This window comes from Ursus maritimus, unplaced genomic scaffold (genome assembly GCF_017311325.1).
Source record: "Ursus maritimus isolate PB19 unplaced genomic scaffold, ASM1731132v1 scaffold_12, whole genome shotgun sequence".
In the NCBI taxonomy this organism is placed as follows: domain Eukaryota; kingdom Metazoa; phylum Chordata; class Mammalia; order Carnivora; family Ursidae; genus Ursus; species Ursus maritimus.
In genome coordinates, this window is record NW_024423564.1 from 60,660,584 (window position 1) to 60,684,280 (window position 23,697).

A 23,697-nucleotide genomic window follows, 5' to 3' on the forward strand; every position below is an offset into this window, starting at 1 on the left:
AAATTTGCTGTCTCTGTCAAATAAATAAATAAAATCTTTAAAAAAAAAATCATAGAGATTTCCCAAGTAGAAATTTCCAGCCCACAATTCAGGCCTTCACAGACTGTCCCGCACCTCATTGTCCACTCTCACCTGGGGCCATTCTTCCTCTGTCTGCTCTTGGGCTCCAGCCACATGACGCCTATCACTGTTCCCTGTTGTTTGGCATTTCTCTGGCGTGCATATATGTTTCCTTGTATCTGGAACACCACTTGTCCTGCTCACTCCCTGAGAAGCTCCTATATACCTGTCAAAGCCCAGCTCCAGAGTGAGCATTTTTGCAAAGCCTTTCTGATTCTCTGCAGACCAGGCCCCTCCACAGGCACGGTCAGGCCCTCTCGCTCCATGACGCTCCCACAGGCCTCCCCATTCATCTCTAGGATAGATTGCTAGGGACTGATGGCTCGGTCCCCCCCCCGGAAGATGAGCTAGGATACAGAGCCCTGTCGATTCCTCTCATCTCAGGGCCTGGCATAGAGAAGTGGATATTCGGTAAGCATTTTCGTTCATGGGGGTGAAAGGGCGTCCGCGTGGCCGTAGTGTAGATAGATGAGAGGCTTGTGCATGAGGCCAGAGTTCAGCATGTCTCAGGGTAGATTTCGGCCACTGGAGAGAAAGCTGAGGGAGAAGACAAAAACCAGATCCCACTCAGAGAGGTGAAAAAGTAGGACAGGAGAAGTATTTGGGGCTGCGATAGGGATATAAATATTGATTATGTTTATGTGATGTTCTCAAGGGCTATTAGCTCTGGGCCCATTTTCCAACATAAATAAGAGAAGATAACCCTTGCCATTAAGGACTTTAGGTCTATTAATAGGAAACAAAATACCTGTACATACAAACATCATCCCCTTCTTCACCTCGAGACCGTTTCACGATACACTCTCTTATTCAGATGTGGGGATTGAGACCTGGAGGGTTGAAATAGCTTGTCTAAAGTTGCCAGTTGACTAGCAATGAGCCAATGATTATCCTACTCAAAGGCAATCGTGAAGAGCTTTGGAGGAAAAAGCCTTGCCAATCACAGAATTTGTGTCTCACACAGCATGGTTGTTTGTATGTTTTCTGCATTAAAAACATTATAATACGTGAATTTACATTCACTGTGAGAAAACAATCTGATTGGATTATAACCCAAAGTATAAAATAGATATACGTGAGTCCATACTGATTGGTAGGTAGGTAGGTAGGTAGAAACAAGGAAGGCAGGCAGGAAGGCAGGAAGGAAGGAAGGAGAGAATGGACGAGCCTTCTTTAGGGAAGAATTCCAAATAATGTAAGTAGCTACTACACCCAGGAGGTGGAGTTCAATCACGACCACCTTTGAGAAGGGTCTGGTGACTTCCCCCAAAGAATAGAGTATGGAAAGGGAAAAAGAGTAACATTACAGCGGAGCAACCGGGCAGACACTACCTGGGTAACCAAGCCTTGGAAGTTAACATCCCCAGTGATAACTTCAGTGGCTCCCGTGTGCCCTGATGCGCTGTGACGGGGAGGGCAGCTCGCCTCCGTGGTACTCTTCCCCGCAACCCGCAACCCCAGTTCAGTCAGCAGGACTTCTTCAGACAAATCTAGACTTAGGAACACTCTACAAAAGCCAGCACTGCTCAAGACTGTCAAGGTCATAGGAAAAAAGGAAAGATTTGGAAACTGGTCAGAGAGCAGAGAAGACTGGAGAGGCGTAATGACTAAATGCGGTTCAATCCCGGATTGAATCCTGGAACAGGAAAGGGACATTTCGTGGAAAAAAGCTGGTGAAGGCTGAACGAGGTGCAGAGTGCAGTTCATAGTACGCGGCAATGGTGGGGTTCTCATTTGGACAAAGGTGCCGCAGTGCGGCACCGTGGTGACAATGGGGAAAGTGGGTGAGGGCCATAGTGGGGCTCCCTGTATTATCTTTGTCACTTCTTTGTAAGTCTAAAATTATCCCCAGACAAAAATAAATCAGGTAGGGAGAAGGTGAATCCCTCCTCCACCACTCCACCCAAAGCCTCTCTCTAAATTGGGTACACACGTGTACACACCCTCTCCTTCAGTATGTTCCTGCAGTATGTTCCCCCTTACGCAAGTGGTTCATCCAGCACCCATTATTCTGTAACTTCCCTTTTTCACTGGACAATATGCATCAGCGGCGTCTCCGCATCAGATTTTCAGTACAGATCTACGCTGTCCAACACCGTAGCCGCTAGCCACGTGGGACTACTGAACACTTGGATACGTGGTTAGCCCAAACCGAGATGTGCTGGGAAGTGTAATATACACGTCACACTGCAAAAACTTAGTACAAAAAAGGGAAGTAAAGTATCTCAATTTTTATGCGAATTACATGTGAAAGTGATAATATCTTCGGTGTATAGAACTCAAAAGTATCATCAATTTCATCTGTTTCTCTTGACAGTTTTTAATGTGGCTCCTGGGAAATTTTAAACTGCATACGTGACTGGCTCGTGTGATATTTCTGTTGGACAGTGCTGCCATATTGATCTAAACTCATTCCTTTTATCTGCTGCATAGTGTTCCAAAACCCTAAGTACCACAATTTATTCAACCGTTCTTTTTCTAATGTAAATTGAGATTACTTCTAAAATTGTATTACAGACCGTGCTGCAATTCGATCTTTGTAATGCCTACTTCGTGCACTCGTAAAAATCTTTCTCTAGAGTAGCGGTTGGCAAACCAAGGCCATGGACCAAATGCCACCTACTGCACGCTTCCGTCAAGTTTTATTGGCACACGGCCCCACTCATTCGTTTCCGTAGCGTCTATGGCTGCTTTTGCGCTCGAGCACTGACCGGGACTGAGTAGTTGTGAGAGGCCATATGGCCTGCCAAGCCTAAAATATTCACTAACTGTCCCTTTATAGAAAAGTTTGCTGGCACCTGACCGAAGAGCTGTTACCAACAATTCGGAGAGCTAGGTTGCAGGTCCAGTTCCCCGGAAAGGAGACTGTGAGATGGAGATTAGCAGACAGGAAGTGTGTTAGGGACGGTGTAGCCTTATGATGTGGTGGATTTGACAGGATCCCGCTTACGATGAGCAGCTCTGGCTGCGTGGCCAAAAGCCATGGGTTCTGCCAGATCATACGGCTCCCGCAGCGTGGCTGCTCCTACTAGCACTTCTTCCCTGGTCGACACTCTGGTGGCTGTTAACCTGGAATACCATGAACTTCACACTTGGTGTCCACTCTCATAGTCCATCCGCACGCCCGTACCCCAGATCTCTGTCCCCGATTTTCCGATCTTCTCCTTCCAGGCCCCTAACCAACCAGCCAAGCCATTCACCGCTGCCCATCAGACCCACGTCTATTTTAACCACAGCCCCCTTTCTTTTCACAACAGGTGGATGACTGAGTGTACTAGTCAGAGCTTGTCCACTGGAAGCATTTCCTCCTCCATTGTTTTCTTGTTCTTTTTTTTTTTTTTAAAGATTTTATTTGAGAGAGAGAGAGAGAAAGAGAGAAGGAGTGGGGGGAGCAGCAGAGGGAGAGGGATAAGCAGACTCTCTGCTGAGCAGGGAGCCCTACGGGGGCTCGATCCCAGGACCCTGAGATCCTGACCTGAGCCAAAGGCAGATGCTTAACTGACTGAGCCACCCAGGCACTTTTTTTCCCCCTCCACCGTCTTTCAAGGACACTGCAGTGGGGCCTGCAGTATGGCAAGTCTGTTTCTGGCTTGCTCACACATACTGAGCTGACCCACCCATGAACAGAGCTTGGCTTTTTTTTCCTCCTCCAGCTGGAGAGAAGGAGCTCCTCGGGCAGCCGGAGGTGATCGGAGGGAGAGGCGCTGGTGCAAAGATGGGGGATGACATAAATGTCTGCGCCACCTGCTCGGGCAGCTGTCCTTTGCCCTTTGGCCCCGCTGTGCCCAGTCCCAGTTGTACCATGTCTGTCGTGATGAATTGCTGCTGGCCTTGTGTGACCTTACGATGTGGTGGATCTGAGAATCCAGCTTACAACGAGCAGCTCTAGCTGTATGGTCCACTCGATGATCTGTCTCTACCAGAACCCTCAGCAAATCAGAAGCGGTTTTTTGAAAAGTGTGTCTTTCCTGGCTACAGATGACGTGGCCCCGCTCCAGAGCCCCGGGGGTCTACACTGTCTCCTCCTAGGCCTTGTCAGAAACTCTGTATCTTTTTCCACTACAGATACCTCAAACACCGTGGGCTCTGCCGGGTCATATGGCCACTCGTACCATAGCCTGGATCTGCTGCTCTCTGGGCCACCATCAAAACTGGCAGCCTTCTGCGTCACCCAGTATATGGGCTGGAGCAGTATTTCCAGGTGTGAAATATGCTGCCTCCAAAACCCAAGGAGGCCTCCTCTCTGCCCTTGCGCTTCCTTCTTAATGAGGGAGTGGGGGCTGCAGTGACTGTCTTTTTCTTTGGAGGATAAGTCCCCGGCACATCCCGGACTACTGGTCCCTACAAATTTCACTGAGCTGTCAGGCCTCTGCCTCTTCTTCGTGTCTTCTTCCACTCTCCGCAATGGATGTGTCTCACTAAGGCTTCCAATATACGTGTTGTTCATTGCCCATCTGGCCCAGTTCGACGTTCTGCAGGGTATCTAGGCACGATAGGTCTTCTCAGACTAGGTTGTGAGAGGGCAGGAAGGTTAATAGCCCTGGGGCAAGCCTGTTGCAAGCAAGGATGAACTCTTTCTGATAGGGAAGGACATGAAAAACGCTCCCCAGGCCGATAGCTACACACCACGGACCTGAGGACGCATTAACGTGCTCTAGGAAAGACACCCCGTGAGGCACGGCGGCTGCAAACAGAACTACCGTTGGTTGGTTTCACTGTAGTCCATGGTCATCTTCCAGGATCCCTCTGATTTGTGCAGGGACCAGACGGAGAGTGGAACAGAGATAATGAGATCACCGTCCCCGCATCCTTTAGGTCTTCCAGGATGGCATTAATCCTTGCCATTCCCCGCTTATTAGTAAGGTCGAGCATCTTCTAATATGTTTATCGGCTTATTTCCTTTTCTTTGAATTCCCATAATTCATAATCATTTGTCTGTTTCTTTCATTAGACTGTGAGCTTCTTGGGGCCAGAGACGATGTCTCATTTATCCCCATAACCCCTGGACCTGGCTCGTAAGAGCTCGACAAATATGCACCGAATGAACGATTTTAATAGGATGAACAAGCAGCATTTGATTGGACATCCTGGGCTTCTTGGATCTTGAAACCAAGCTCCTTAGCTTATGGGTAAGCCTGTCCCTGACAGCAGTTTTATCATTTTGGCTGTTTTAAAAGAAAACACGATGTCATCCAATCAAACCATCTCTCTTTGGAAACCGAGGCAGTGTCACCGACCTAATCGAAACTCCCGAAGCCTTGTTTTCTGGATGGACTCCCTTTGATAGCAATAATGGGTGGTAACAAGCTGAGCCCCCGCCCCATCTGGCTGTGATAAACGCACCCAAAACACATTACAAATCTCAGAGCGAGGCTCTGGGGCCTGAGGCTGCAGCAAAAGAAAACCAAGGTTGACAAGCACAAGTTGAAGAAGCTGATATTCTATAAATGAAAAAAGGCCGGCTGCCTGTTCCTTCACCACTGAACAAAGTAATGCATTATCTGAGCTTCCTGCCATTTTTCAAATGTGGGACTCTCTAATGATATCTGGTCAACGCTAAACTTCATTTGTCAAAAAAAAGAAAAAAAAAAAGATCTCTCACTGACTGAGTCTCGAGTGCATCTTTCCTTTGCTTCAAGTTTTTGGGTTTAATTTTTTAAAAAATTTTCTGAAATATGCTTACGTAGGAACATTTTTATCTTCGTAAAACACACACCTTGTTACGTCCCTCACCTCCTCAAAAACTTCTCATGCTCCCCATTATCTGAAGGCCAACATCGAACTCCTGAACAAGGCCTCCGAGGCCCTGGCTACTTTTTTTTTTGCCCCATTTCTCTCCACCATTCCTAAGAACTTTGCGCTCCCACCACACACTCCTTGCCTCTACTGAGACAAGACACCTGTGCTTTGCACACACACTGCTCCCTCTGTGAAGAACTCCTACCCATCTTTTTGGGATTTAGTTCAAACATTCACTCTCTGTGAATGGTGTTAATCATTCCTTTTCCTACTTTCTCAACATTTTAAATAAATATCTATAGTAGATACCGCCTATCTTATGCTATAATTATTTACCTATGTGTCTGTCTCCCCACCGGACTAAGAGCTCCCCGAAGGTAGAAATTATATCTCATATATTACAGCTTCCCCAGGGCCAGCGCAGTCCTGGGCACACAGCTGACGGGCAACATTTGTTTGCTGAGTGAATGAATGAAAAGACCCAGTCCCTACCCAAGGGCCCAGAACCTCCAATTTAACCACAAGGAAAGGACCAACAAGCTACTGGAGTGGACTTTAATAGTACTTAATTTCCCAATTTCCTCTGGCAACTGAACATACCGAGAAGACATATTCGTGCCTAGACTTACAGGTAACTCGGAGGTCCTAGGAACCTCTCTTACCCCAGTTCGGCATCAGGAGCTGACCCCTTCACTGTGAACAGGCGGGACTCAGAGGTACTTCTTAGTGGGTGGGCAAGCTAACGTGGGTGTCTGCGCGCCTCCTTCCCTTTGGCAAGTACTCAGAATAGCTCCATTACCGTTCATGGAAATTCTGCACATGCATCAAGGAGAAAACAGCCACAAATAACACAGCCTGCTTTCCAAATCTCCAAAGCACATCTCTGCAATCATTTCACTTTCTAACTATCACCACTGAAGCCTTTCAGCCAGACAGCAATTTGTTTTCAACTTACTCTGGGTTCCTAAGTTAGCAGAACTCTTTGGATGTTTATAAATGAAGCTTCCTCCTTCCCGTCCCTCTCCCTGCTCAGGCTTCTCTTCCACACAGCCCGTAATAAGAAACTAACCAGTTCCCACTTGCAGTAAGTCCGGACTCCTTCACTTTGTGCTCAAGACCCTTCCAATCTGTCCTGGTCCCTGACTTTCTCTCCAGCCCCATCTCCAGGTACTCTCCTGCAGGCGTCCTCCACTCTAGCCATACCAATCACCTCCCAGGTATCCCAGATCTGGGGGTTTCCTTACACCTCAACCACCCAATGACCTATTTCTGCCCTTTCGGACTGCACACAGGTATCACCTCCTCCAAGAAGCATTCCCTGATTGGATTAGATGTCTTCTCTGTATGCCTACAACTAGTCATTCAATTATTCAGTTAATAGTTACGAAGACCTAGCTTGTGCCAGGGCTCTGTTCTAGGTGCTGGATATTCAGCAGGAACAAAACAAGGACTCTGTTATCAAGAAGCTTAAATTCTTAGAGGAGGTGGAGCTGATAGGCAATGAAAAAATAATGAACTGTGCCAAATGGGGGATAAATACCCTGAAGAAAAATAAAGCGGGTAGAGTATTAAACAATGATTGGGAGAGAGGGCTGTTTTATTTAGGGTAGTCAGTGAAGGCCTTTTTTTTTTTTTTAAGATCTTATTTATTTGACAGAGAGAAAGACAGCCAGCGGGAGAGGGAACACAAGCAGGGGGAGTGGGAGAGGAAGAAGCAGGCTCCCAGCAGAGGAGCCTGATGTGGGGCTCGATCCCAGGACCCTGGGATCACACCCCGAGCCGAAGGCAGACGCTTAACGACTGAGCCACCCAGGCGCCCCAGTGAAGGCCTACCTGATACGGCAAACAGAGACCTGAATTGAGTAAGGACAGGAACGTGCAAATGTCTATGGAAAGAGCATGGTGATCAGGGAAAGAGTTAAGCCCAAAGGCCACAAAGCAGGAACGTGTCTGGTATGTGTGTTTGGAACAGTAAGGGAGACCGTGGGACCATGCAGGTGTGAGAAAGGGAGAGAATTTTAGGAAATGAAGTCAAAGAGGCAGCCAGGAGCCAGATCATGTTGGGCCTTGTAGGACATGGTAAGGGGCTGGGATTTTGCTCTGAGATGGCACTAGAACATTTTGAGCAGAGAAAAGCTAGGATTTGTTTTGCATTTTACAAGGTTCATTCCAGCTACCGTGTGGACACCAGACATATATAAAGGGGAACAAGGGTGGAGGCAGAAAGGGCACAGACTCATGGACATCCATTAACTCCACAGATACGTACTGGGTACTACTATGGGACAAGCACTCATCTAAGGACTAAAGATACCCAAATGAGTAAGACAGGATTTCCGAATTCTGGCAGGACTTCTGAGGGAAGTTACAATCGAGTGGGGACAGAATCAAGAGCATAACCACAGAACATGTGGGTATGTATAGAACAGTATACAGGGTATTAAGGTAGGGACAGGGAAGGGAATTAGGTAGACAGTAGTATTCTAGAGCTAGAAAACATGTGAAAATGCTCAGAGTGGGGGGTGACACAATGGGCTTTCTGGTTTCGATATGTCACTTTGTCTCTGGCATAGAGAAGTCAGTTTGAAGGTGTGAAGACTGGAGGCAGAAGGACCAGTTAGGAGGCCATGTGGTCATCTGGACAAGAGAGGATAGAGTCCTGAAGTTGTACTAGAAATGGAGAAGAGACAAGAGATTCTAAATCTAAGTGAGAAGTGACACCATCAGGACTTGGTTGGGTTGGTTTGGGGAAGGGCAATGAGGAGCCTAGGGTGACCCCTAGGTTTCTAGCTAAAGTGTCAGCATTGCCAAGTGGAAGAAGACAGGTCACATTTGAGATGCCCATGAGACATCTAGGAGACATTGTCTGAAACTCAGGGGGCAGGTCTGGGCTGAAGATACAAACTGGAGTGTCATCAGCATGTATACAATGCCTACAAGTGTGAATGGATGAAATCGACCAGGAAGACTGTATGCATCAAACAGACTTGAGTTTTGAATCGTAAATATGCCACTCACCATCTGTGTGACCTTGAATAAGTTACTAAACCTTCTGAGCCTCACTTCCCTCATCTTTAATTAGGTATTAGTATTATTAATTTTTTTAAATGTCTCCCACGGTGCTGAGCACATGGTTAAGGGCTCAGTTATTATTTCTAGCTCCAAGAGTGATGAGCAGTGCGGAGCTGAACAAGATACTTCTGCTTGGTGAGCCTCAGGGTCTCCTTCGTGGCTACTGTCCGGTACCCACTGTGCCCCGAGGAATGGTGCTCGGTTAAGCAGCTGCTAAATAAATGAAGAAGTCTAAAAAACTGAAATAATACTTATAAATACAACAGATGAGAAGATCACACAGGATTTTTAAAACACTACATAAAGATCAATGTCAATGCTAATAAGTTATCTCAGGAAAGATATCCAGCACTTAGAAGGCAGACGACGTTAGGTCCCTCCCTTTTGTCCTTGCTTTTTAACTTAACCCTTTTTTTTTTTTAAATTTTAATTTCCCCCATTCTATCGGCTCCTTCTTTTCAGATTATAAACATGCTCTAGTCCCCCTAACCTAAAAAGCCTTCCTTGGGTCTCGCTATTGCCCTCAAATTCTTGTCCAATCATTCTTTATTTTCGCCAACTGTCCCCTTTCTCAACCCCGAACACTTTTCAATGAACAGGCCACATCTTCTGTTTTAGAAAAAAAAAAAAAAAAAAAAAAAAAAGTTCCAGTTTATTATTACTTTAAAAGAGCAAATACCATTTACGTAATTGTTCAAGCAGGCCTATACAGCGGCATTTCATTTTAGAATACAGATGTATTTTTTTCTACTATGGTAATTCATTTCAAGAGAAATTTCATTATGTATCTTCTACAGAGCCCTAAACCAAGAGCCAGCGTATTCAAATAAACCCCAAGGGGTGGGGAGGCTTCAGGCCAGCTCCTCATTAGAAGCCTCAGCATGGGGGCTCCGGAGACCACTGCAGAAGGTCTTCCAGGGAGAGCTGCAATGTTCAGATAAGTGAGTTCTGGAAAGAAGGGGTAGTTGGCTGGCTCCAGCAGGCTCACCCCTGGGGTAGAGAAAAGAGAACAGACAGGGGAGTTCTGAGAGGCACCGGAGCTGTCTAAACTCAGGGGGACGGGACTGAGCGAGCAGCCGTGGTAATTGAGTTTCGGTTACCTGCAGGGTGGCGAAATCAAGTAGTCACTTCATCTGCCTGACATGGGGGAGTTTAGAGGTGTCCTTGGCACACTCCCAGTGGAATCCGTCACCCTTTCCCTGGGCTGGGTGATGGCAACCGTACTGTGCTTCCTAGTGACAGCCGGCCGCGTCCCGTTAGGCGGCACAAGTGCACGACAGCGAATGACGCCTCTCCTGCGGGCCTGGCTCGCGGGGCTCCCCGCATCCTCCGTCTGAAGGGACGGCACCATGGGAAAACTCAGCACCACCAGCAGCAGCCGTCACCCAAACTCAAAAGAGTCTTTGAATGGCAGAGAGCGGGCCCCGTTTTGCTTTCTGCCCAGCCCCGCGCTGGAATCATCCTCAGGTCATTTTTTGTGGTTCTGTACAAACGTGCCGACCGGCAGCGAGCCGTTCTTCACCTGAGCCCGGATCTCAGCTCGGTGCTTTAATGTGAAGACCAAGGCTCTCACCGTCCGTCGGTATGGCCCGTTAATGAGGCGGGAGCAGAGATGAAACGTTTCCCGCTCAATATTTTCAACCAGTAGGTGATCCATCTAAAAAACAGCAAAATTATCAAATTAGGGCCTTGCATTGCATAAGGATTAAAAGCAAGAGAGGCTGGAGCAGTCTGCTCAGAGGCCTCCATTAATCAGCTGAAATTCAAGGACATCTACTTCCTGTCACAAGAGAAACAGGAAGAGCAAATTAATTCCACCCTAGCAATTAAGGAACAAGGCCATGTGCTTTGTGACAGGGACCTCATTCACAACCCCTGCCGGGTGGTAATATTTGCCATTATAACAGGAAACTGGCCTGAACTAAGCAACGGGTACTGGGCCCTGTACTTTACCAACCAGGAAACCAAGACCTAGGATAATAAATCAGTGTAACAGTTTATGCTTTTTTTGGTTTGTTTTTAAAGTGCCTTTTAACCCCTTACAGCATTTCAGAAACACGGGGTCTGGGCCTTGATATGCGTGTAGAGCAGATTATAAATCACTTTTCACGTTTAATGCTCACAACTCCTGTCACCTCATTTCTAGATGAGGAAATGGGTTCAAGGGTAAAGAAAGGTTCAAGGTCTTACAGCTAAGAGGCAGAGCCGGGACTCTGACCCGGCGCCCCTGACCCCAAAGTTCATGCTCCTCTCCTGTCACCGTATTAACTGCCCCCTTACATTCGGAGATACCAGTTGAGTCCGAAGAGACCTCTGCAGGGCCAGCTGAGCAGAGCAGGCCTGGAGGATGGGACCTGCGGTGGTTCCAGGCTGGTCCGGCTCAGGCCCAAACCCTCCTCAGGTCACAGACCTCATCAGAGCAGCACAGCTCTCGGTCCTTGTCCAGGGTCAGGATCCAGGCCAGACTGGGCTGCTGGTCAGGCAGCCCCCTCACCACCCTCTTTTCCAGGCCCATTTCCCACTACTCATCTTGCCGGCTCTGACCGCAGCCCAGCCTGAGCGAGCTAAGAAGCTTTCACGTACCACTGGGCCTCGGCCCGTGTACATGCTTCCTCAGCAAGGTCCACTTTTCCCAGGAAACACATTCCTATTTGCATGTCAAAGCAGCTAAAAACCAAAAAGCAAAAAAAGCTAATCCTAGCTCAAAGGACTGAAAATTCTTCCTGGGGTGGCCACAATGTCCTCAGCTTCCCTTAGAGATTTTCATAATATATTATAATGATCAATTTTCTAAGTTTGTCTTCCCTGATAGTGAGTTCCTTGAAAACAGGAAACAAATTTCTCTTTCTCACTTGCTTTTTTCCCTTCCCTCCTTACCCCGCCACTCATTCAAATACTTATTCAGCACTTAGTACGCGCCAGGCGCTGTGCGTGGGCTAAGGAAGAAGCAGTGAACAAGGCCGACGGTCCTTGACTCCATGGAGAGCACACCCCTCTTGGAGAAAGGTAGAGAAGAGGATTCTAAGTTACTGAGTACTAGGAAAGGGGACAGGAATAAGCGCTGGGGCGCAGAGCTACGGCACAGGGCCCCAGCCCAGGAGGGCAGCAGCTGGCTTCGGGAGGGAATGCTGTGTGACCCGAGACCTCCCTGGCCAGGTGAGGGGTGTTTGCTTGTGAGAAATTCACTGAGCTCTATGTCTATCTTCTGTGCACTTTCCTACATATGTACTATACTTCCATTCAAAAGAAAAGTTTAAGAAACAATGTACCAAAAATAAAAAAGGAACACCTGATATTTGATAAAGTGTCCTCACACAAGAGAGAGACCAACAGACCAAAACAAACAGAGAAAAGGAAGTTGGAAGAAGGAAGGACCTGGCAGAATGTCGAACAGGACTGAGACAGAGAAAGAGAGAGACGGGGAGAACGACTGTCTCGGCCCAGACCTCTGCCTATGTGTAGCAGACAAAAAGATCAGGGAAGTCTGTGATCCTGATGACCGACTATCTCCAAGGCTTGTGCTGGAGTGAGTGCACTTGGTACCACGGTTCTCCAGAACCCAGATTCCTTGAGCCTTTCATGGCCTCCTGGGTGGGCACTGAACTAGCCCCCCACCTGAGGCAGCCCTGGTACCCGACTACTTTAGGAGGCGGGAAGGGTGGCTGGCTGTCGGCCCACCGTCCAGCAACGCTGCCAGAGAGGCCCCTCATCCCAGGGGGAGGATGGTCAGATTCGCTTAATGCAACAGACAAGAGAAAGTCTTAATTTTTCTTTTTCTTTTTCTTTTTTTTCTTTTTTAGGACAGTGCTTGTGGAGGGAGAAGGGTATGTGTGCATTTGCCAAAATACGTCATGGCCATTCCATCAAACTGTAGTCCACATAAAAAAAAGAACTTTGAGAATACCTTGGAATTCACATAACTGGATATCATCCATACTTCATTCAGCAAACAGCTACTGAGTCGCTACTCTGAGTCTGGCCTGATCTGGGTATTGGAGACACTGAGCGGAAAAGACCCGACCCCCCTGCTATCCGGAAACTCACAATCGAGAGAGGAGACGGCACGTAGGTAGATAGCAGTGGGGCAGGGGTGGGTGCTGTACCAGCGACGTGATGCGAAAAGGAAGCAGGCACCTAACAATCCTCATGCACGCCTCTTGTTAAATGGAGGCCAAGCACAATGAGGAAAAACATCAGTAGTAGTACAATGTAAATCATAAGGGAGAATAATTCATCACATACCCACGTGTACGCCAAGTTCGCTGCACGAAGTGAACTATCTTATAACTGCCTTTAGATATTTCAAACCTACCTAAGTTGTTGAGTCCTTTCCAGTGGGTCCTAACCTGGTGATTCAGGTAAGTCCTTTTGGGTGAAAGGACCAGAATCTCACTGAGACCTTGAGAAAAAGAAGTTTTGCTGTGAGATACATTCATATGAGTGGGCACGGGAGCAGCAATGGGATACATCTGTATGAATGGGAATGGGAACAAGAAACGCAGGGATTTATTTAGCGACCACAGCCTTTCTCTTGTGTGTCTCAAGATCTGTCTGGTCTCTTTCTCACACGTTCTTGCTCCTCTCCATTTGCCTTACTCACTACCAGTTCTAACCGCCTTATTCTCTCTCCCCCTGTGCTACGCCTCTCTAGCCAGCTTCTGCTCCCTCACAGGTTCTCCAACACCCCTTCTGCTTCAACGCTCCCACTGTTGTTTCCTTGCTATTTCCTAGTTCTCAGTTCTCCAAGATACAGCATCTGATCTGCCTTGCTTATCCAATTGTACCTGTAGGTTAACTGTGTGTGATTCAGCTGTCCGATCGTGGACTGGCTGTAGCTGGGGAAGATATAAAACGTGACCACCTAGAGCACCTAGAGCTGTCTTTCCTCAAGGATTCTGGACCCAGTGGGAAATGGCGCCATAACCAATTAGCGATGTCTGCCACAGCTATAAGCTCTTTAAAAGCAAGGTAAGGGGGCGCCTGGGTGGCGCAGTCGTTAAAGCGTCTGCCTTCGGCTCAGGGCGTGATCCCGGCGTTCCGGGATCGAGTCCCGCATCGGGCTCCTCTGCTGGGAGCCTGCTTCTTCCTCTCTCACTCGCCTGCTGTGTTCCCTCTCTCGCTGGCTGTCTCTCTGTCACATAAATAAATAAAATCTTTTTAAAAAAAAATAAATAAAAGCAAGGTAAGGTCTTCTTCATGTGTTTACCTCAAGTGCAGAGCTTCCCACATTGTCTGTGACTATTTAGTTGCCAATCTCCCTCAGAAGACTAGAGCCCCTCGACGGCTGTTACCATGTTGGATTCATTTCTGAATTCCTGACGCCTAGCATCGGTACGGGCACATAGCAGGTGCTCAGTAAGCGTTTTGTTAAGCGGATATCCTTCTTCCCCATGTACACCCCTGCTTTCCTGCTCTTTTGGTAACATTCTGTACATAACAGATAAGATTTGAAATACAATGTTTCTATTTTAATATGTATTTTCTGGCTTGGAAAATCCTACCTGTTACAAAGGCCAATTCGACTGTCGTCTCTTCTGTGAAACCTTCCCAGATTGCCTCATCAGATCTCACCGTTCTGTCCTTTGTGTGTCTGTACCACTAGCTAGTACTACTATTTCAGACGTATTTTCAGCCTGCCTTATATTTAGTCAGTCACTCACAGGCTCTTAGCCAGGAGATAGGAAGCTTTCTTAAGCCCAGGGAATGCGACTCATTTATGTTTATATTCTCCCCAGCACCAGCAGCAGTAGTACCAAACATTTGTGGAATTGAATATCCACTGGAAGCGAACTTTGTATGAGTTTTCCAATAGCGTGATTGGATTTGTACAAATCTACCCACACTCCTTTTTGACCACTCGAATACATTTATGAGAGAGCTGGTCAAAGCCAGAGGTGCAGTCTGAGGCCATTAAACAAAGAGAAAACTAACAGTCCCATATGGGGACGTACCCCTGACCTGGATCTCATTAGCACCATCTGACAACCAACTGGGCCAACCAGCCAGTGTTTCATAACTCTTAATGATACAGGCTCACTTTGAGAATCAGGTTCATTTTTTTTAATGACATAATAGGAAAATGATCACAGGCCGTGAGGTAGGAAGGAGAGTGGATAATGAGGAAGGGGAAGTAAGAGAATGACACCACAGGGGACGTTCATATGAGGAAAGATCTAAAAGACAGGGAAGAACAAAGAAGATCCGGAAGGGAGAAAAAGTAAAGGGGAATGGAGCATGGGTCTCAAAAGTGGAGTTTTTATTCATCTATCCCATTATTCCAAGAACAAGGAAACAACGCATACATCTGGAAAGCAAGACCTGTATAGAGTAATAAAGAGACGCACCTTTTGGCTGTGTGTGTACATTCATCTGTGGCTTTCACTACTAAAGGATATGACCAAAACAAACAGCATGGAAATATTTTTTTCCACAAAAATATAATGCATGAATTTGCAAAAACACATGCTAGGATTAAGTTGTAAAGGCTTTTTAGTCATTGGGCCGGTAACTTACCCAATGGCTTACTCCTGCCTGATAAAGTACATTTCTGGAGATCTGATGTCTGATTTGAACGCACTCAACATTGGTTACTGTCAAAGACCAGACACCGGATGAGATGGCTCATTGATTTACCCTAACATGGAAATGTTTCAGACGATGATAGGTGCTAGGAGTTCACCTTATATAAAAGTGTTTATATTTATATTCCCTGACATACCAAACCGATAAAAGTACTATCAAATGCTGTTTATGCAAGGGAAACAGACTGATTTTTTTTTGGCCAAGGAAGATGGTAAGATGCACATTTTTAATTTTAAAAATTTATTCTTTAGGAACAAAACCATTCAACTATGCTTAATCTGATATTTTTTCCAATTACACTGGAAAGCACTAACGAATGTATCACTTTTTTAACTTTGCTTTGTAACACTTGAGTGCTTACCACTTGATGTGCCATTTAAAGGATAATTAATGGATAAACTAAAAGGATAATTATTATGGAGTTTAATATAGCAGGCAAACTGCTTGTTAATCCTTACAAGCATAGCTTCGTTACTATCATTTACTTAAAAAGATACCACAGGGAACTGGTATTTACCACCACATTAACTACGTATTATACACTCTATGTTTCTGCAATAATTTTGCCTTATTTTAAAAATAAACTTTATGTAAAATATTAAATAGCAAATCTTGTTGGCTAATCGATACTCTGGAAAATGAGGCTTACAATCTTTACATTTTTTCCTTTCTTCCAAGGGTTTAAGAGTCATATTAAAGCTTCCTTTAGGAAAAGTTAAGCAAACTTAGAGCATATTAATTCACTGAACTATCAAACAGACATTAAAATTATAAATATGAAAAATAAATATATATAGAAAAGGATATACAAAATGACCCCGATATTGGTCGAGACGAAAAATAAATGTATTATTTACACAAATGTGAATAATTGTCAATTTTCTGCAATTATTTAAATAATCGATAAAAGCATCTTATGGAACATTTGGCATATGATTAGCTCTTAATAAATACAGTATAATCATTAACTTGCCCAATATTCATTTAAAGAGCTATAATAACTTAACAAATAGGAAATGCACCAAAATGTTAACAAGATTATATCTGGTTGTAGGTTCAATGGTGATTTTGCTTTTCCTTTCTATATTTTCTCATTTTCTAGCATAAGTTTGTATTAAAAAAACACAAAACTCTATTTTAAAAAAGTAAATAACATACCACAAGTCTATTTACCTTTCTTTTGTAGATGCCTGAGATAGAAAGGTTAAAATATTTTTCCAGAGAATACAGTGACAGTTCTAGCATTTAAACCTAGACTTTTGAAATTGTTTTTTTTGTTAATAATATTAAATTATTCCTTAAGGATACTTTAATAGGGATACCTGAAGAAGAGAAAAAAATATGAATGTTATGTCTGATTTTTCTAGAGTATTAACTGACCTATAAGATTTGTTTATGATGATTAATATCATTGTTAATGAGCTAAAATCCTTATTCTAAGCGCATGTACCTCAAACCATTAACATCTGAACTGTGTGTGAGCTGTGAAGACTATGTCTAGCCAATTGATTATATGCCTTGGAACTAAAGGTATGAGCATTGCCCAAAAATGGGGGAGTAGAGTCTTTCCAATAGACACTTGTTTATTTTGCCACTGATATCCCATAGCACAGGCCATGCCAGAGTTTTTGTTTCGGTGGGAAAGGGAAGAATTTCAAACAGGAAGGAACCAACACTCATTAAGTGACCTCTAATCACCACATACTCTACTATTCCTTTGTATAAATGTTTCATTTAATCTTTCCAATAATTATAGGTGGTAGGAGTTATAATACTCACTTTACAGATAAAAAAATCAAGTCTCAGAAATGCTCAGGGGTTTGCCTAAAAGACACAACCAGTATGTACTAGAGCCAGGGTTTTAATCCAGGTCTTGCTCCAAAGCCTGCCATGTTTCTACACTACTATCTCCCAGAATGCTCACAAATCCAGAATGCTTAAAAAAAATCCAGTTAGCATAAAGCTGTTGCACTACGACTACGAAAGATTTATGAAAATGTGAGGCTCATTTAGCTGAGAGAATCACATTCCAACCAGGACATTACCTCTAATTCCAAGGCTTCCGAGAGTAACTTCTGGGCATTTTTCCTGAGTGTCTCAGTTTTGGGGTCACTTCGCACTTCAATAGAAGGTCTGTTTAAATGTTTTTCGAGGAAAGTTCTCCACTCAGTGTCAACTTCTCCAGCCAGACAAGCCACTTCCGGGTCTGAGTGCTGACGTAGTTTGCTCACGGTGTGACCTGGAACAAGGATGGAGAAACCAAAGGAAAGGTGGTTCTGTTTGCTTCTGAAAAGAACAGGACTAGATGGGCTGACGTGCGGCCCGTAGCAAGTCATTCACATACCTGAGGATGTAAAGGCTCTTGTGAAAATGAAGACCCGTTTCTCAAAGGCTGAGATAACCCGATAATCACAGCGGGAGAATTGCTGGACTAGCCAATGCAGTAAGTCATAAAATAGAAGCAGGATCAATAGATACTTAAAAATGGAACAATTAAAGTACCAACTCCTTCATTCAAAAAATGCAATAAAAGAAAATGAATTAGGCATTTATCTTGTCTTTTTGGTACATGTTATATTTCAGAACAACCAAATAGCCCTACTTCTTGAGGGAACGTTCTTTATTCAGCTAATAAGTATGAAAAGATTGACAGAATTTTTAAACATTTTGTAGCCCACGATGAAATAATTCATTCGGGTGACAAGGATCAGTGGATGAACTCATTCAATGAAAGGTTGATGGAGAAATTTATAATGCAGGGATGAGCTGTCATCACCTGAACCACCAATCGAAGTTAGCACCCCTAAGAGTGGGGCTCTCAGGTAGAGGTGGCACTTCACAGCCCTACCCATGAATAGTCTTGCACCCACCTCCCAAAGAAAATGAGGAACCAGAATCCCACCAGTCACTCAAAGCTAACCTCCAGTTTGTAAAACTATGACACAGAGGAATGAGTTAAATTATAGTATAAGGAAAAAGATACATCCAGAAAGTGAGACGCTGTAAAGGAACACAGACCTGATTTCTTCAATATTCACTGGCATTTTTAAAAAATTTTCTTTTATAATTAAGTTTTTTATTTGAGTGTAGTTGACACACAATGTTACATTAGTTTCAGGTGTATAACATAGTGATTCGACAAGGTTTTACATTATGCCCTGCTCACACGTGTGGCTACCATCTGTCACCATACAACGCTATGACAATCCCATTGACTGTATTCCTTCTGCTATGTCTTCTATTTCCGTGACTTATCCTTCTGTAACGGAAGCCTGTACCTCCCTCTTCCTTTCACCCATTTTGCCCAGCCCCCACTCCCCTTCCCTCTCTCTGGAAGCCCTCAGTTTACACTCTTGTGTTTATAGGTTCTGATTTTGTTCTTCATTTCTTTTTTTTTTTTTTTTAAGATTTTATTTATTAATTTGACAGCGATAGAGACAGCCAGCGAGAGAGGGAACACATGCAGGGGGAGTGGGAGAGGAAGAAGCAGGCTCACAGCAGAGGAGCCTGATGTGGGGCTCGATCCCATAACGCGGGGATCACGCCCTGAGCCGAAGGCAGACGCTTAACCGCTGTGCCACCCAGGCGCCCTTGTTTTTCATTTCTTTATTCATTTGTTGATGGCTTTTTTTTTTTTGAAAGGGAGTAAGGTATGGACTGCTATAGATTAATAGTCTTTTGAGTTCAAACTACCAAATGCGACATGTGATTCCAATCCTCACTCCAACAAATCAACCATTAAAAGAGATTTTGAGATAAACAAAGGATATGCATTACACTAGATATTAAATTATACCAAGAAATTACTGTTTGTTAAGAATGATAATGGCACTGTTGTTATGTAAGAAAATATCTATTTTTAGAGATGCATACTGAAGTATGTAGAGCTGAAATAATAAGATGGCTGGAATTCTGCTTTGAAATACTTAAGCAACAGCACAAAAACACAAAAATGGGAAAGATGAAGTAAGTGGGACCAAATCTTAATAGTTACTGAATCTGGGTGAAGGGCATAAGGGGGTGTGTTCTGTTATTTTATTTATTTATTTATTTATTTATTATTTATTATTTTTTAAATTTTTTTTAAGATTTTATTTATTTATTCGACAGAGATAGAGACAGCCAGCGAGAGAGGGAACACAAGCAGGGGGAGTGGGAGAGGAAGAAGCAGGCTCATAGAGGAAGAGCCTGATGTGGGGCTCGATCCTGTAACGCCAGGATCACGCCCTGAGCGGAAGGCAGATGCTTAACCGCTGTGCCACCCAGGCGCCCCCTGTTATTTTATTTTTATGCGTGTTTGCGATTTGCATAATAAAAATGGAAAAAGAGGGAAAGGATCAAATATATAAATATGCAAAAGTACTCAGACAAAAACAATTACATAGAAAAGCCAAAGAAATCAACTAAACACTTGGAATTAAAAACTTAAAAAGTAGAAGGGCGCCTGGGTGGTGTAGTCGTTAAGCGGCTGCCTTAGGCTCAGGGCGTGATCCCAGCGTTCTGGGATCGAGCCCCACATCAGGCTTCTCTGCTAGGAGCCTGCTTCTTCCTCTCCCACTCCCCCTGCTTGTGTTCCCTCTCTCGCTGGCTGTCTCTCTCTGTCAAATAAACAAATAAAATCTTAAAAAAAAACAACAAAAAGTAGAGAAATACTAGATATATTTTTTAAAAAATCAATCGATTTCTTACGTCTGCAATAACCAGTCTGAATACAGTAGGGAAAAATCCTGCTAACATGAGTAAAAACCATAAACCACTTAACAACACATTAACATGTATGTTAATGTTAATTAACATTTGGGCATGTTGCCTCCAGTTGACTCCAACAGCCCTGACTGGCCTCTCTGCCAAAGTCTGGAACCCCTTAATGGCATCTCCCACACTGCAGCCAGAGTGGCCTTTTTAAAACTTAATTATTTCCTGTTTTAGAGATATTTTTTCTAAAACATAAATCTGACCATTTCACTCTTCCATGGAAATCTTTCAGTGCTGTACCCAAACTCGTATCTTGTCACACAAGTCCCTTCACCATCTGTCCCCTCCCACCTACTTTCCAATGAACATTCTGTCTGCCTAGAATACCCTTGCTTCCCTCTTTATCCACTTAGTGTCCATTCTGCCTTTAAGATTCAGTTTAGGAGTCCCCTACTCCAGCAAGTCCTCCTTAATACCCCCCCCCCCCCCCCCCCCGCCCCGGGTCAGTGCCTCTCCTCCTCTGAGCTTCCTTAGCACCTCGTGCTTCTGTTCCTCACAATAATTGTTACAATTAGTTGTAATTATCTGATCAGCTACCTCTCTTCCCCACCAAAGAGAGCTGGAGGGCAACAGCTGTGACATGTTCATTTTTGTCTCTCCAGCAGAGAACACAGTGGCAGGAGGTGGGGTCGGGAGAGGCGGTGTGCAGTAAATGTTGGTGGAATAAGACCCCCCGTGAAGAATAACATCTTTTTACTAAAATCTAGGAGGAAATGCGAATGAAAGGGGAAAATGTACCATATTATAAGATAGAAAGATTAGTACAAAGAGATACAAGCAAGAGACAGGCCCCGGAACGTAACCTATGCTGACCCCTGCCAAAGCGGGCACAGAGATGTGTACAAAAATACCCTTACGGTACTGCCTGTGAGAGTGAGAGGCGAGAAACAACTGGAAGTCCATCATGAAGGGCTCAATTTGTTAAATAAATTATAGTCCACTCGAACAATGAATACTTTGCAGCCATAAAAGACGGGGATAGCTCTACACGTGGCAACATGGAAAGATGATTACTTTATTCAGGTTCTCCGAAGGGCACGCACAGTGTGAGCCAATATTTACTTTTAAAATTATATTTGTGTATACATATAAGCACATATATTTGTTTGTATGCAGAGAAAAAAGTCTAAAGAATTGATAACGAAATCATCAACCGGGGTCTCCTCTGAGCAGTGGGGCTGCACACATCCGTGCCGCTCGGCTCCGTCGTGTGCACCGGCTCAACCCCTCAGCAATCCCGACAGCACGGCTGTGCTGTGACACAGGTGTGTTCAGATTTGTCCGAACACAGATCCTTCCCTTCACGTGCTCCCCTTCTTATCCCTTTCTCTCTCCAAGAAGGACACTGTTGATCCAGCTGTGTATGCAAGCAATGAAGATGCAGAAGTCCCTCCAACAGAGTCCTTCTGCTGGTCAAAACCGGCGGGTCTTCTCCATCCTGATGTTCCTTGTTCCCTCTGTGCCCTCCGACGCTGCTTTCTGTCTTCCGAAATACTCTCCTCCACCGCTTTTTGAGACACCACCTGTTACTGTTCCTTCTCTCTCTTCTGCTGGCTGCCTATGTCTTACCTAACCTTTAATTATCAGTGAACTCGAGCTGGGGCATTGTCCTTGGCCTCTTCTCTTCTTTCTCCACCTGCTCTCCCTGAGTAATCTTACCAACTCCTGTGGTCCAACTACCACCTGCAAACAGATGACTCCCAAATATGTATCTCTAGCCCTAAGGCTTTCACTGAGCACAAGACCCAAACATCCAGTCCCCTACCGGACACCTCTACCTGCTTCTTTTGCAAGTACCTCCACTCAACACTTTTTAAAAAATTATTTAAATTCGATTAGTTAACATATAGTGTATTAGTTTCAGAGGTAGAGTTCAGTGCTTCATCAGCTGTATATAACACACAGCGCTCGTTATTACATCACACACCTTCCTGAATGCCCATCACCCAGTTACCCCATCCCCTGATCTGAAGAAACCCTCAGTTTGTTGCCCATGATTAAGTAACTCAACACTTCTAAAATGAGAATGGAACTCATTATTATCCCCCTCAGTCCCTCCTCCCGTACTTCTTGTCACACAATGGCACCACCATTCACCCATCATGTCAGGCTCCTTAACATTTTTTATATCTTTTCCTTTTCCTCCTCACCTCCTCATCCTCCTCACTGCTACCCTAATTCAGGTCCTCACCACCTCTCTGCAGGTTTACTGCAGAGACGTACTAACCGATCTTTGTCGCCAGTCTGGCCTTCTCCAACTCATCCTCATTACTCAAGTCAAAATAACCTTTGAAAAACATAATTTGAGGGGCGCCTGGGTGGCTCATGCAGTTAAACATCCGCCTCTTGGTTTTGGCTCAGGTCATGATCCCAGGGTCCTGAAATCAAGCCGGGATCAGGCTCCATGCTCAGCGGGGAGTCTGCTTGAAGATTCTCTCCCTCTGCCCCTCCCCAACACACACACACACACACACACACACACTCTCTCTCTCTAATAAATACATAATTAAATCTTACCCCCTTACCAAAAGCCCTTCAATGGCTCTCTCCACGGCCCTCAAATTAATTCCTAAGTATAACATTCAAGCTCTCGATGACCTGGAAGCTCTTTGGCCTTACCTCTCACCTTGTCACCCTCTTTCCTCCCTCCGGTCACCCCCAGCCCTTCTGCCCCTGTGCCTTCACACACTATGTTCTAGTCATGGAGAACACCTTGCAAGTCCTTGTTTCAGGTCAAGCTGTCTGGCCTTCTTACATTTCTGTGCCTTAGCTCACATTGTTCCCTCTGCCTAGAATGTTTAAATGACCACTTTCCCCTCTAAACTATAAACACCTTGAGGGCAGAACCCCATACCTTACTCCAAGTTATAGTCCCAGCTCCTGGCATGGCGCCTAGCACAGAACAATCAATAAATGTTTGCTGAACTGAATCAAACAGTTAAATAAAAACCATTTACATTTGGCTTTCAAATTGCTTTTGTACTAACATTTGAATATGGATGCAGTTGATTGGGAAAATCACACAACTGCAAACAAAATAATGGAACTATACTATAAAGAACTGAATCTAAATGAAAAGTTTCTAATTCTTACCCATTGTTAAGAATTCTTCCTGCTTACTACTCCAGATTGTATGTGAATTATGCCATTTAATTTTTATAACTAAACAATGAAGTAAATACTATTATTATATCTCCTTTTACAAATGAGAAAATGAAGCTTGGCAAAGTAACCTGCCCAACATTTCATAGCTACTAAGTGTTAAGCCAGGATCTGAACACACACAGCCCGACTCCAGAGCCTTCACACTTAACCCCTAATTCCCTGTACCTCTCTGTTATTAGGGACCGGCATGCGGGGAGTGTTCAACAAAGCTCTGTGGAGATAATGCTGTTCAACTTCTTGCTGTTCCCAAATCAGAAGAGTACA

General features: G+C 44.7%; 1 protein-coding gene across 3 annotated transcripts in view; it reads right to left on the bottom strand.

Annotated features, from left to right (window-relative positions):
• Positions 1 to 551: 551 nt before the first annotated feature.
• TCEANC2 (transcription elongation factor A N-terminal and central domain containing 2) overlaps positions 552 to 23,697 on the bottom strand; it is a 43,904-nt gene continuing 20,758 nt past the window's right edge. Inside the window, exons 4-6 of one of the 3 annotated variants that reach the window (XR_005834163.1) lie at positions 17,559 to 17,752; positions 10,032 to 10,588; positions 552 to 657 (exon numbers count right to left, since the gene is read on the bottom strand). Coding sequence is in view for 1 of the 3 variants with exons in the window: in XM_008699164.2 (XP_008697386.1) it covers positions 10,400 to 10,588; positions 17,559 to 17,752 (383 nt within the window). In the remaining 2 variants the exon portion in view is untranslated. Of the gene's footprint in view, positions 658 to 6,295; positions 6,673 to 9,549; positions 10,589 to 17,558; positions 17,753 to 23,697 lie in introns of those variants that run through there. The other 2 variants (XR_005834162.1, XM_008699164.2) reach the window with 2 other exon arrangements.